Source organism: Erithacus rubecula, assembly GCF_903797595.1.
Source record: "Erithacus rubecula genome assembly, chromosome: 5".
In the NCBI taxonomy this organism is placed as follows: domain Eukaryota; kingdom Metazoa; phylum Chordata; class Aves; order Passeriformes; family Muscicapidae; genus Erithacus; species Erithacus rubecula.
Window position 1 is genome coordinate 2,984,289 of NC_136687.1, and position 14,788 is coordinate 2,999,076.

Consider the following 14,788-nt stretch of genomic DNA (forward strand, 5'->3'; position numbering starts at 1 on the left):
CTTGATGGTTTTTTTGATGTTTTTTTCCCCTCCTCATTTAATTCTGTCTTCAGTGATATCCAACACATGAAAAGAAGGGTCATGACCAATTTTCAGCACTGAATCTAACATGTACTATCAGGCTCTTTGAACCACAACTATGATTCCCACTTCTGTACAGAGTTAAAAATTAATGATCGAGTTCTTGGTGTCACAAGAACAAGCACAAGCACAAAAACTGATGCAGACTATCAGTGCCTGACTTTCCCTTTGTTCCCACCTGTGTGGCAGCCAGCACAGTACAATAGTATTAAACTATTGTTTCCAGGGTCCTTTTGCTGTGTCTCAAAGCACATTCCAGGAAGCTGATGACAGGTTTGCACATGAACAGGTCTGTTGGAGAGTTTGATCTGTGAGCTGGGCCAATGGGAAGGGTTATTCTTCCATGGTTTGAAATAACATTTGAGTTAGAGTTGAAAAAAAACAAACTCTTTAGTGAATTCATTATCTCTCCAGCCTTCAGCTCTCCCCCAGCCTTTAGCATATCCATACATTTCCCCAGGGCTAGGCTAATGTGTTTCTCAATTCCTGGATTGCTTTAACAACAAGAATCAAAAACGATAACAAAATGAATTCCCAAACCCATTCAGAAGCATATGAGTCTTGAATTTTAAGTATTTTGTTGTTTCAAGGCAAGTCCTATAAACAGAAATTTTGAATCAGATAGAAAAGCTTGTGAAACATCTCCATGGTCTCTAACTAGGCACCAGCCAAATACTTTTATACCTGTGTTATGAACAGCAAATCAGCAATGGCACCTTTCAGAAAATTATTAAGAGCAAAGAACTCTTAATGATCACATTATTTTAGACAGAGCATGATACTAGGGAGTTTCCAATCATAAAATGTGAAACAAAAAAAAAAACTTTAAAGAAAACAGATGAGAATATGTATTTATGCTTCCTGCTGTCAAATATTCTGGATTCTTGTCAAGTCTTTCTGTGATATTTTTTTAAATTCATAAACTGAAAAACAAATAGCAGAAGAAGGCTGACTCATTTGTCAGATTAATGACACTATGACTTGGGGTCCTGGCAATATAGATGGTATTACACTTTTTTAGATTTTGACCTCCTAAACATTTCTTAAGGATTTGTAGTGCCTTGTATGACTTTATAGACATGAGGCTTGATTTTCTTCTTAGCCTGTCACAGACCCTGAAAAGGCTTCAGTGTATCACAGATGACAAAGTAAAAGAGATTGATTTGCTCTAAAAAATGCATGAATTGAAATAACCAGTCTGCCTTGGGTGACCTCTTGGATTCCTCTGACTTCAGGTAGATAAGCCTTACCATCTACTATAATGTAGAAAGAAAGAGAGAAATTTGATATTTTAAGATCTAAAAGCCTTGAACTGCTCTAAATTCAATGGTATCACAAAGAAAAGCAAAAATTTTCTGGGCCCTGCTTCAGCTGTTTTCCTGTTGGGAATTCCTTGCTCTAAAGAAAGTTCACATAGTGCACTATGAGTGAAAAAAAAAAAAAAAAAAAAATCAGGTTTTTCATATGTGCACAAAGAATCACAGAATTGTGAAGGCTGGAAAAGACCTTCAAGATCCTTCTGCTTTTCTTGAATCCATGCTGGCTGGACTTGATCTCCTGGTTATCCTCCATGTGCCAGGTACTGGCACTCAGGATGGTCTCTTCATAACCCTGCCTGGGACAGAGCTATAAAACCCTGGTCCCAGCAAGTTTATTTAAAAGGGGTTTAAGATGCCACATTTCCCTGAGGTGGCACAAAGGAGAACTCAACAAAAACACCAGGAGGTTAAAAACCAAACTTTGCTGGCAAACTTTAGAAGATCAGGAATTTGGCAAAACTTAAAGCAAGAATTCAATCAAAATAAAGCATTTCACAAAGCACTGACTTAGCAAGCTCTAACCCATCTAACCCTAAATTACCCAGATTTCATGAAAAGAAAATTCGGAGTAGCAAAGGAGGGAAAGAGAGAGAAAGAGAAAGAAAAGCACCCACACTACTGAGATCACATTAAAAGGGGTAATGAAGATCTCAGTAATTATTTTGTGTGTTTTTATAGACACTACATGTGCCAGTCTTTATTTGTGGGAATGATCTCTTATTAGTCAGAAAAATCCCTGCTAGCAAGACTTGCACTTTCATTTTGTTTTTATTCTTACTGCAACATGCAGGTTATCACATCTGCCCTCTTGACCACATTAAACACTTTCAGTTCACAGGATATAAAAATCTATTTTTCTGCACAGGGTGTAACTCCCCCTTCTTTTTCTTGTGTCTGTCCTTTAACAAGATAATAAATACCAGTCTGTCACCCACAGAGAGGGCAGATGTAGAAGTCCAGCTGAGTTTCACTGCCCAAAGGGGAAGGAAAGATGACTTGGAGGCAGAGAGGGTCAGACTCATGTGGGGTCTGCTGCTTGACCTCCCTGAACAGGCACTTGGGCTCTGCATTTGCTTTGGGTTCCCTTTCCAGCAGCAGCAGGGGAGTTGGAGAGATCACAGGTAGCAAAAGCATGAGGCATAGAATGTCCAGGAGAGAAAGGAAATGCATAAATCTGTTTTTAAAACGGCCCTTTGCAGAAAGTTTCAGCTGTTTAAATTTTTTAAAAATATAACCTTGTCACAGTATTTAATGGATTGGTTTTTTTTTTTAATGCTTCTCAGAACATTTAATAGATCATTTGTTTGAACGCCAGCTATGAAATTTTGCAGAATTTAGGAGAGAGGGGAACGACTTGTGTTCCTGGACCTGTTTGTCATCATAGCTTGAAATGTGAGGAATGAGGGACAGATATTCTACAGCAATAGAATTCCACTTTCAAAATGAGAGCACCACCAACTGAGCAACATAACTGTGTAAATCAAACTCATCTCAACCACAAGCTATATATTTGCTTACACTGTCTTTACAAGCCACTATAATAACACATTTTTGGGCAGTTTTTCTTTTTAATATATTCAGTAAACTAGAAAAGCCTTCACTTGGGTGTCTTAGAGCTACTCATTAGGCCACAGTAATTCAATCACTTGCAATTATTTCTTCTTATCCACACTGAATGATCTGTGACAGACTTAAGAGACAGCAGAGAAAAAAAGAAGAAAACAAAGAGTTCAAATAATGTGAAACAATCTTAGTAAGAATGAAGGTTTTAAAGATGAGTAACAGTGTTAGGAAGCATGTATAGTGCTTTTATTGTTGTTCAGGCAGTAAGTCCACACAGTCAATGATGAGTTTATAAAAAGCATTAGAAGCATAGAATGGGTAAATTGGAACAGACCTTTATGATCACTGAGCCCTAAGCTTTAAGTCAGCACTAAAACTAGGCTACCACTAAACCCTGTTCCCAAGGCCACATCTACAAGTATTTTAAGTACCTCCAAGGATGGTAACTCCATCACTGCCCTTCCAGAGCTTAACAGCCCTTTCTGAGAACAAGCTTTTCCTAAAAAATCCAAATTAAACCTGCTCTGGTACAACCTGAGGCCATGTCCTCCAGTCCTATTGCTCATTACTGGGAGAAGAGACTGCTCCCCACTTGAGAGAGGCTCCACCCTCATTTCAGGGAGTTGTAGAAAATGGTAAATATCCCCGTGATCCCCCTTTCCCAGCTCCCTCAGCCTCTCCTGGTTCTCCAGACTCTTCTCCAGCTCTGTTCCCTCCTCTGGATTTGCTCCAGCCTCTCAATATCTTTTAACATTTACCCTCACTGTCACAATCCATGCCATGATTTCCTTACATCTTTTCAGCTAACAGGAGCAAGTGTCTGGTGAGAAAAATGCCCTGGAATTTGTGTTGGGAGACTCCCATAATGTGAGCACTCCAAGCAGGTTACAAAGGCAGCTGTCAGTTCTGGCATTCTGGGAACTTCAAGTGCCTGGATTTACAGCCTTAGGGAATATCTTGTGGAAGATTTTTTCATAATTAAACATCTGAAGGGGTTTTGGTGTGTGCTATTGTACCATGAGGCATCAGAGAGGTTCCAGTTTGGGTCACTGGACAGACTGGAGAGCTCAGATCTATAGATGCAAACATGTGTCACTTCAGCTGCCTCAGTGACAGAGAGCTGTACAAGGTGGTTTTCCATCACATGGCAAATGACTAGAACAAGAAGAATAATATAACTTGATGGTAGCATTTACTGACATTGACTGACAAAGAAAGAAGGCCAAGGAAAAGAAATGTGGAGTTTCTCCCAGCTCATCATTTCCTAGAGCTCTCTGTGTTTATATTTTCCCCTGGTCATGATAAAATATTCCTCTCCTTCCATTGCCTCCCCTTCAAACACCTTTTTCTGGGTACATCTGTTCTTATTCTAATTATACCTTTTTTTTTTTTTTTTTTTTTTTTAATCACTTTGCATGCCTTTGTAACATTTGGTTACCTTTCTCAGTTTTCTGCCTGAGCTTTACTCTTTTTGGTATTTCTATATGATTGGACTACAAACACTTTAAAAAAAAATCTTTCACTCCTCTGAATCCTGTTAATGGAGAAGGTTAAGCTGTATTAATTGAAACTTTAAAAATCACATGTACTGTGAAGCAGATGTCTGAAGGAGGATACTTTATCCTGAACAGTTTAAGCTCTAGGAAATGATAAGCCTGCTTTAAAGTCCTACAAGTCAAAATATTAAACTTCATTTTGTAGTTGTTGTCACCAAGGAACCTCCTGACAACCTGCTGCAGGGTTTTTTTTCTCCAGCAGTATCCATCCCTAAAGAATACAAGTAATATCCTGTGTCCAAGAAGTTCAAGCAATCTCACAGGACATATTCCTGGTTGTTGTTTCTGTGTGGATTAACCATTCAAATGCTTCAGTACCTTAGTTCTAAGGCAGACCAAATGACACTTGTTTTGTTCCACATTAGAAGCTTAGGTTATTGTTCTTAGTCAAATTTTTATGCCCCATCCTTTAACCATCATTTAATAAAACTTGTGACCAGTCATCTCCTGTGCACCAAAGAAATAATTTATCTTCCACACAACCATGGATGGAGCTTCCAAAAATCCTACTTGAAAATTGCAATGAGTCAAGTTGTGCTTTTTAAGGGAGAATATGATTTAGACTCTGTTCACTGCAGAGACAGGTTTTAGGACTCATTCTTCCTGAATACAGCAGTTGGAAATTTCCATGTACAATTCTCACTAGGCTGACAAACAGAGCACATCCAATAAACTCTAGTTGGGACTCCACACAGTTGTGATGGTGCCTGGTAGATTAATGAACAAGCAGAGCAAGATCCTCTCTCCAGAGCACACAGGCTACAGATTTATCTTTTAGAAAACAGCCATATTTCCTCTCATCTTTTCTCCAGGAGAAGGGAGGAAAATATTTGCAGCCACAGCTGTGTTAACAAGAATGCAAAAAACTACAACACTAGAAGCAACAGCCCTTATCCCTCAGGCCTCAGAAGAAAAATCTGTGTTTCACCACAAACTCAACTTAGGAGAAATATATGTATTTTTTGATCTTGAATAATGGCTGCTTATATCTGTTTTCTGTATATGAACCATAGGATTTCTTTCTTGGCATTGCAAAGGGTATTTGGACCAGGTTTGTAGGATGAGGGTGAAATCCTTAAAGAAGGATTCTGCAACTCCCATGAACCTCTCACTCACTGGCAGTTAGCAATAATTAATAGAACTTAGTTATTTTTTTAATCTGGTGTCCATGGCAAGGTGCTGGCAGCAGGGCCTGCAGGGAACCCTCTGTCAGGAGAGCTCAGGGGCTGCCCCATCCAGCTCCAGATGGATATATGTATATAAAATTCACATATATAAGAATATATATATTCATGTATACATCAGAAAACTGCAGCATCACAGTTAGACCTTACCTAATCTTACTGTGAGTCAAAGATGTGACATCTCATGCAGTTGACCCACACATTTCATTGTTTAATATATGAGTACATGGCATAATTAAAGACTGCAGTAAATGAGGAGCACTGGCTGTGCTGTATCCTTTTCAGCCCAAAATGGCTCTTCTGCTGTGTCAAAGCTGCTAAAATCCAAACCCTACTAAGATTCAGACAGAACTGCTAACTTTTCACAGGCATGATTGATTGTCCATTGCAAATTGCTGAAAACCAACTGATTAGGCTTTTAGACAATCAATTGCACGATGATGGGCAGCAAATGAGGAGGAACCAAGAAAATGCATTTGCCTAGAAACTAATGACTTAAAGACTCTAACTCACACGTGCCAGGCAATTTAATCATAAGGAGTAGAAGCTGTGACCTCTGAGGGAGATGTGATAACTTGGCAATCAGGAAGGTAGCAGTGGCTTGATCCATTGGTTTTTCTTTGCTAGACCACCAAGAAATGGTGAAATTATTTGTGTAACTTGCAGCAGCTTGAACTCATAATTGACCTAGCTCTTTTTTTGTTTCAGATTTCAGCAAACCCCTCTCTGGTATACTTATTGCCCTAAGAAATATGTTGGATTCGGAAACCTACATGCCCTGTTATAGCATAATACCCCATAAAGCCTGGTGAGTTTTCTTTCATCCACTCTTTGTAGTCCTACTTCTTTTTCAAAAAGATGTGCTTGAAACTGCCCCAGAAATAAAGAAATTAAATTCTTAGAATGTTTTGGTTGATTTGAAATAGTTTTTTGAATGATTAGGAATGGCCTTTGTTCTCTCACCATTAGGATCTCCAGCAGATCTGGTAAATGAGTTGTGAGTGCTCCACAACACTCTTTTGGGGCATATGCAGCAGGCAGATTTTGGGTGAAGGACCAAGAGCTTCCAAGAAATAGTGAACATGATTTTTGGCATTGAACTTGCTGAAGGGACAGATTTGTAGATTTCCAAGTGAGAAAACTGTGGCACTTATATATATATATTTTTTTTTTTTATATATATATATATGTATGTATATATATGTATATATCTGTATAAGAGGGAGGCAGAGTTTATAGTTCATACATACATATATATTTAATAAGATTATATCATAAATAAGATTTATATTTCCTACTCATTCTGCTCATTTCTGGTCAGTAGCTGCTAGACCTGCCTACTAAAATTAACCAATATGAGACAGCAGATGAACATAAAATTAATGACACACATTGACCCTTATATTTTTTGTCCCTTATTTTTTTATTAGAGGATTTCACAGCCATAACATTTAACACTCTTTTTCATTACAAATCTCTGTTGCCACATTTTTTTTAGCTGGAAAAAATAAAATTTTGTGAACAGATATGCTTGTGAATAGCAACCACATCAAGCCATATCTGAGCTTAAATTTTCCCAACTTGTGCTAGAAGAGGGAAATCCAAATACTACAGAGGGACTTATTATGAAAATCAATAAAATAAAATGTACAACTAAGAGTGTAAATTCCTTACAGTGGGCATCCTTTCCCTAATCGTTTGGAAACTGAAAGTGGTTCAGACTCCTCTGAAATAAACACATTTTGTTTCTCAGTCCTGAATTAGCTAACACATTCAGCTGGAGTCTAAGAGCAATGCAGGACTGAGGAGAATCAATGTCTTACTGTACATAGGGATTGCACAAATTAATTGCTCTTTATAGATGAAATATATATTTTTTACAGTAAATACATTGGCAAACAACAATTATTAAATAGCTACTTTTATAAATACAACTTTGGAGACTACTGATTACTTCACATCACCAGTGCACTTGAAATAAATAAAAATATTTGCTTGTCCCCTTTTTTTAATAAAAAAAAAGGAAATTAAAAGTGAGACTGAGACTACAAGTGAGTGCAAAGCATGTATGAAACATTAACTGTTTAAGAAGGCATTCCTACCCAGTTATCTGGAAATACCCTGTATTCTTTTGCTCCTGGAGTACACTCAACCAAATTTTAAATAATTTTATTTTCTTTTGCTATGAAAAGAACCAAATAAAATGTTAACCAGGTCAGTTATTTGGCAAGCAGATGAGGAGGTGAGTGTTAAAGATTGTTTAAAAGGTGTCAGATGTTTTGCCAGTAAAACAAATGACCATCACATTGGAAATAAAAGGCTTAGTCCATTTTTTGCAGAAGTTGTAGTTTATGGCATGGAGGTTTTATTTATATAGTGCACCCTATCTTTAAAACATTCCAAGGGAAGATCTGCACAGTCATTCCCTTTAGGATAAAGTACAATACCTTTAGTCCCTCCTAACTTAAACACGTGTGGGGCTTGCTCAGGACTCCTTTCCTCCCAAGCCAGCCCAATTTCCAGCATTTTGCATATGGGGAATGGAGCAAGGCAAGTGAAGTGCCTTGCCTCAGGCTGGGTGAAAAGCTGGAACAGAGCAGAAGTGTCCTGCCTCGAGGCAGAGCTGCTGCCTGCCTTCTGGGGGATGTTTGATTTATAGCAACTGCATCTGCCCAATTTCCTGTCCCCATGCTGAGGGTTTCAAAAGGCTCTGGCTGCTTTGCACTCTTTCAGTTGTGAGAAATGAATTAAATATTTACCTGGGTTATCAGCTGGTTCATATTAATTGTGGGGGCTTTGAGAAGCCAGAATATATAGAACGAGGTGTTCCTAAGCTCTTGTATCATTTTCATGAGCATGTGACCACAACTGGCATAGAAAAATTCACTCAAACCATAAAAGTGTGTACACTGGGTACATGTAGTATATGTAGCTCCATACTGAGTATATATAGAAGTCTAACTCTACTCTAGAGTAAACCAGCCCTTGGGGAATCACCAAGTGAAAATGTAACCCCACAAGAGCCTAAGCCCTTCCCAGTCTAACTGTGCCCCAGTTAAACCAGCACACTGGGAAAGCTGGCTGCTGCCCACCCCAGGATCAGGCAGCCTGTGCTGCCTTCCTGCACTGCCAAAACCATCTCAGAGCAGCTCTGCTCACCAGGAGCTTGCAGCAGCCTCAGACACCACTGAGGCCAGCACAGCCAGGCTGAAAACAGCAAGTTTTCACCAGCTGGAGACTTGCTCCAGGTGTAAGAGCCTGTGCAGAGGGTTTTTACAAACAGTGAGCTCTAATCCTGAGGCAGTTCATTGTCCCACAAAGTAAAACTCATCCCAGCAGATGCTCCAAGGAGCTCTCCAGCAGCACAGGGATGTCAGAGCTCCTCTCTGGATGCTGCCCCAGGATGGAAGAGTGACCAAGGGTGGCCACAGGAACACAAGCAGCTGGTAGAAGATTCAATTTTTGTGGATTCTGTGATGTCTAATAAATATTGACAACCAGCAGAGACACTGACTTGCCTGTTATCTTTATTACTAAGGCCAAGTTTCCTAGATAAAGGGCTTTGTGCAAGAGATAAGACAATGCATTAGTGATGCTGTGGGATGTGGAGATGTGATGTCCAGCTCTGCCTTGAGCTCAAAGGCTGAAGTTCATCTGGCACCTGAAGAGGCCGTGGCACACCCTGCCTGTGCAGAGGGGACAGAGCAGACACAAGGTCTTCCTTTGGTGAATATGGACTGTTCTGGCCAGGTGTACAACAGAGCTTACAAATAAATGTCAGAGGGTCCTGTGGTCCCACAGAGATGGGATTAGTAGAAGTTTCTATTTTTGCTGATTTTTTTTGGTCAGAAAGAAGTAGCTCACATAGACAGACACATGCAGGTGACTGAATGTATCAGCCTGGAGATAACAATATTCACAGTATGTACAGACATCACAGCTCGGGGACAGAGGATGTGACCTGAGTGCAGTTTGTGATTTACAGCTGAAAGGTCCTCTGCAGATAAAAAAAATCTTTGCTAATAGAATAAAAATCCATTCAGTTTGACTGAACATGTCAGCACCTGGGACACTGCACCTAAAGCAGCTCTGGGAGTGCTGCTGCCACTGGCCAGGGGACTGGAGGCCTCTGCTGTGGAAGGTTTTGCTTTGCCTCCAGTGCTGTGAGCACAGCCAGGGATGCACAGGAAATGAGACTCCCTCTGCCCAACACTGCAAATCCAGTTCTGCAGCTCAGTGGGAACAACCTGCAGAGGAGAGAGTGTCTGCACTGTGCATGTTTTGAGGGGTCACACTTTCCACCTGCTCTGCTCTTGTACTGGTTTGCCCCAGTGAGGTTCTAAAGAGATCATCACAAGTTGATTCTTCTCAGATGAGCAGTGGCACTAATATTCTGGGCATGCCCTCCCACTGCAAACACAGAGTAAAATCTGCCAGCCCCTTCTCTGTGGACCTGGAAAAACAGTTGTGGAAAGAGAATTCAAGTGGCCCACCAGGAAATCTCAGTATCTAGATCCCACAGCTGCTGAGCTTGAACAAATCTGGTGAATTATGATGTTAAACCATGAGAGCTTGTTTATTTATGACTGTCTAGATGTAGTTCTACTGAGAAAAGTTGCTTCTATGCCCTGAAATGTACTGATTATTCATAACCCAGTTCTAAATCAGTGCATGACTGCTGGCATAGACCCTTCCTTTTGACTTCGACTTGAGTCAAGTTTAAAGTTTGATATTCCAACTAATATTAAGCTGAGATTTAGCACATTCTCTATCTGCTTCCTCATACTGAAAAATGTCTGAAATCTGCTTTCATATATTTTTATTTGGGGAGAGTAGTTCACCTTTTCAATTAATTTTTCAAAGCTCCACATACAGAAATAATTTAATCTCACTGTTCCTCATGCACTGAATTAACCCAGGGGCTTGGCAACCATGCAAACACCTGTCAGACCTTCAGTGAGATGGCTGCTGGTGGAAACAGGAGTCAGAGAAATGTCAGTTTTAACTACAAACTTTATTTTCAAATGCAGCTCACACTGTTTTTGTGATAAGGCTTTCTTAAGCCTAAGGTTTGTTTTTAAGAAAACTCTCTGCCTCTGTCTTTTTAAAAGCAATGGCTGCTTCTTAATGCAATGAGATTTTTCTTAATAATGACACAGCACATAATCCTGAAAGCCTGGGGCTGCAGTTTAGCCATTTGGAAAAATGACCTTTTGTACTGCTACTAGAATTAGCTAGCAGGCTTTGGTGCTTAAATTTTGTTCCCTCTGTACCACAGAAAATAGTCCAAAACCTGTTGCTCAGTGAGCTGGTTTAGGCTGGGGTTGAGTGAATTTTCTCTAGTGACCAGAGTGGGGCTATGTCTAGGATTTGTGCTGAAAAGAGTGTTTATAATTCAACATGATGTTTTTCTTGTTGCTCAGCAGTGTTTGCACAGCATTAAGGCTTTTCTTGCTTCTTGCACTGCCACACTGCTGAGGGGGCTGGGGGAGGCCTGGCTTTGGCTGGGATAGACTTAACTTCTTCTCAGTTGCTGGTACAGTGCTATGTTTTTGATTTAGAAGGTGAAAAATGTTGACAAAATACTGATGGTTTTTGTTTTGCTAAGTCCTATTTATCCTAAATCCAGGATTTTTTTCTTTTTTTTGGGTCTCGTGCTCAGTGAGGAGGTACGGAAAAGAAACTAGGAGGGAGCACAGCCAGGACAGGTGACCCAAACTGTCCAAAGGAATATTCCACCCTGTGGAATGGCATGCCCAGTATATAAACTGGGGGAGTTATGTGGAACAGGGCCTGATCTGGGTTCAGAAAGGCAGCTCTGGCACTGTTGATCAGTAGGTAGTGAGCACTTGTATTGTGCATCACATTTGGGGTTTCTTCTCTTTTCAGTTGTATTATCAATACTATTATAATTTACACTGTTACAGTATTTTACTCTGTTTTCAGTTACTATACTTCTCTAAATGATTAATTTTGAAAATTCTCTAAACCTGCAAGTTTTACTTTTGTTTCTTCTCCCCACTCCACCAGGATAGAGGGGAGGAGAAGGATGTTGAGCAAGTGGCTGCATGGTGCTTAATTTCTGGCTGGGGCTGGAACCACAAGAGGGTTCTTGGGTGTTTGGGAGTAGACACAGACAGCAGAGCTGACCCCAAGGCTGGGGTTGGGGCACCCCAGAGACATCCCCAAGGAATATTCTGTACCATATCCCATCAGGATCTGTTCATAAAGAGGGGGAAAGAAGGAAGAAGGAGGGACCTGCCAGATGTCTGCTGGAAACTCAACACAGCAGGGGCAGCCCTGGAGTGTGTGGATGAGAACTTCACTTCCTGGCATAGCTGGCGAGCCCACCAGGGGAACCACCTCTGGAAAAAGGGGGCAGGCAGCTCAGGAAGTGTCCATGGATGTTGTTAGGTCATGGAGGAAGGAAATTGGAGAGGCAAAAGCTCAGAACTTATTTGGCCAATTTGTCAAGGATAATATAAAGTTGTTTTATGAGTACATTGATGGCAATAGGAGGGCCAAGGAAAACGTCCATTCTTTACTGGACCCAGGATGAAATGCAGTCACCAAAGGTGAGAAAAAGGCTGAGGTACTTAACACCTTCTTTGCCTTGGTCCTCAACTTTAAGACCATTTATCCTCAGGGCAACTGGCTCCGTAAGCTGGTAGACAGGGATGGTGAGCAGAATGGAACCCCTGAAATCCAGGTGGAGATAGAAGAGCTCACCAAGCCCCTCTCCAGCATTCATCATCAGTCCTGGCTTAGACCCAGACAACTGTGAGACCCATCCACAAGGGCTGGAAGGAGGATCCAGGGAGCTCCAGGCCTGTCAAGCTGACCTTGGTGTCTGGCAAGGTTATGGAGCAGATCATCTTGAGTGTGATCACACAGCTCATATGGGACAACCAAAGCATCAGGCCCAGTCAGCACAGGTTTAGGAGCTCAGTGTTCCATTGTCCAGCAGATCCCTTTGGGCAGTTGAGGTCAGCTCTCTGTCTATGCCTACTCCCAGTTCCCCACTGCCCCAGCCCAGAGCAGCCCTGGGGGCTCTGGCCACTGTCACTGCAGGACCAGGAAGGTGCCCGGGCTGCCCTGCTCCACGGCAAACAGCAGCACAGCACAGAGCTGCAGCTCGGAGGGGCCGCTGAGCAGCAGGCGGCAGGAGCAGGAGCTGGGCAGCACCGTCAGCTGCCAGCGCTGCCACTGGGGCAGGTGCTCCCAGGCTGTCTGCACCAAGTTCTGCACCCAGCAGGCCGTTTCCTCCACGTCCAGGTAGGAGCCCGTGCACAGGGTCTGCAGCAGGGGCGAGGGCTGGGCTGTGTCCTCGCTCTGCGCGGGGTGCGCCAAGCACGGCGCGGCCCCCGTGGCCCTGGGGCAGGTGCACTCCAGCACCACTCGGACGCCGGAGCTCCTCTCTGGCAGGTGCGTCCCACAGAGCTGCTCCAGCCTGAAGGAGTGCCTGGGGGGCGGCTGCAGCAGCACCAGCAGCTGGTACACGACTCGGTCCTCAGAGATGCTCCAGGACTCGTGGATGCTGTTCCTGCCGGCGGCCGGGTGCAGCTCGGGCATGAGCGTGTTCCTGGAGAGCGCTCGGCACACACGGAGCACGTCCAGAGTCATCTTCTTCACATCCCTGCACATGGCAGACAGGCCCTGCACGGGCAGCAGCGTGGGCACAGAGAACAGCCTGACTCTGGAGTGTTCCTTGAGCTCTTTCTCCTTCTCTTCATCCTCCTCCTCCTCCTCGCTGCCAGAGCTGTCCTGCTCGTGGCAGGTGCAAAGTGTGGACTTCATTTGCCAGGCCAGCCAGCAGATCTCCAGGACCATGAGTGCTGCAGCGGCCCAGAAGAGACAGAGCTGCCAGCCAGAGAGGAGTGGGGCTTCTTGTGGGGACCTGATCCACCTGATGTCCTGCAGCAGCTTCTTCACCCCGTGGTACAGCAGATGCTCAGGGCGCTGCACTGCGGCCGCATCAGCCCGCAGGTCCTGTGTCTGCTTCAGCAGCTGGGCCAGCACCAGCACCAGGAACGTGGTTGCTGCAGCCATGGCCTGCAGGAGGGGCAGAAAGCTTTGTCCTTTCTGGGATGAGCAGCTCTGGTGGGCAGGTGAAGGGCCTGCAGTCCCTGGCTGCAGACAGCACAGGGCCCGTCCTGCCCAAGCCACCCTGGTGCCATCCCCTGGCTGGGCTGGGCCATCCAAGTGCAAGAGACACCTGGGCAGCCTCCTGAGCCCCATCCCTGCCATGCTGGAGCATTCCATGGAGCCAGGGGCACCTGGCACATCCCCAAAACCTCTCTGGCACCGCTGGGAGCCCTGAGCCCTTCTGTCCCCCAGCCCAGAGTGGCACCTGCCCTGCCCTGAGGGGCCCAGCCCTCACTCAGGGTTAGAAACCCCCCTGGGCATCTGTCCCGCTCCATCCAGCCCTCCCTGTGCCTGTGCCCTCACCAGCTGCCCAGGCCAGCTGCAGGGGTTGCCTGGTGCTGTCCCTGGGATGGCTCCACTGTCACCTGTTCTCTGTAATGTCACCAGAGCTGACAAAGCCCCAGACTTCAGCCCTACCCGCTGCTCAGAGGGGTCTGGGCATCTCTGCACACATCCAAACCCACTGCAGGAGGTTCCAGGGTCTCTTGGCAAAGCAGGGACAGGCCCAAGAGCCAGCACAGAACCCCAGCTCCCCCTGTCCCCAGCCCCAGGGACAGAACCTCACCCTGCTCTGAAGGGCTGAGCCCTCACCCGGGTTAGAAACCCCCCTGACATCTGTCCAGAGCCCCACTCACCCCAGCCTTCCCCTGCACACCGATCACCAAGTGCAGCTGCAGTGGGGCTGCCTGGTGCTGTCCTTGGGACAGACCCCCTGTGCCATCCTCTGTGATATCACAGCCACCAGAGCATCACCAGGCTGACAAACCCAGACCCCCTGTGCCATCCTCTGTGATATCACAGCCACCAGAGCATCACCAGGCTGACAAACCCAGACCCCCTGTGCCATCCTCTGTGAGGTCACAGCCACACAGATGTTCAGTCTGTCTTGTCAAGGTGTGAGGACCTGAGGTCCCAAGTGGAGGAAACACAGAATTCTACA

At 44.0% G+C, this 14,788-nt stretch overlaps 1 protein-coding gene across 1 annotated transcript; it reads right to left on the reverse strand.

Annotated features, from left to right (window-relative positions):
- Positions 1–12,488: 12,488 nt before the first annotated feature.
- Positions 12,489–14,554, reverse strand: LOC306802881 (inositol 1,4,5-trisphosphate receptor-interacting protein-like 1). Its single transcript, XM_079307509.1, has 2 exons — positions 14,484–14,554; positions 12,489–13,755 (listed from the first exon to the last, which is right to left on the reverse strand). The coding sequence occupies exon 2, from the start codon at positions 13,750–13,752 to the stop codon at positions 12,766–12,768; it is 987 nt and encodes a 328-aa protein (XP_079163635.1). The 5' UTR covers positions 13,753–13,755; positions 14,484–14,554; the 3' UTR covers positions 12,489–12,765.
- Between the last annotated feature and the right edge of the window lie 234 nt (positions 14,555–14,788).

Coding starts and splice junctions, on each gene's coding strand:
- LOC306802881 (XM_079307509.1), bottom strand. CDS start 13,752: ATGGCTGCAGCAACCACGTTCCTGGTGCTGGTGCTGGCCCAGCTGCTG.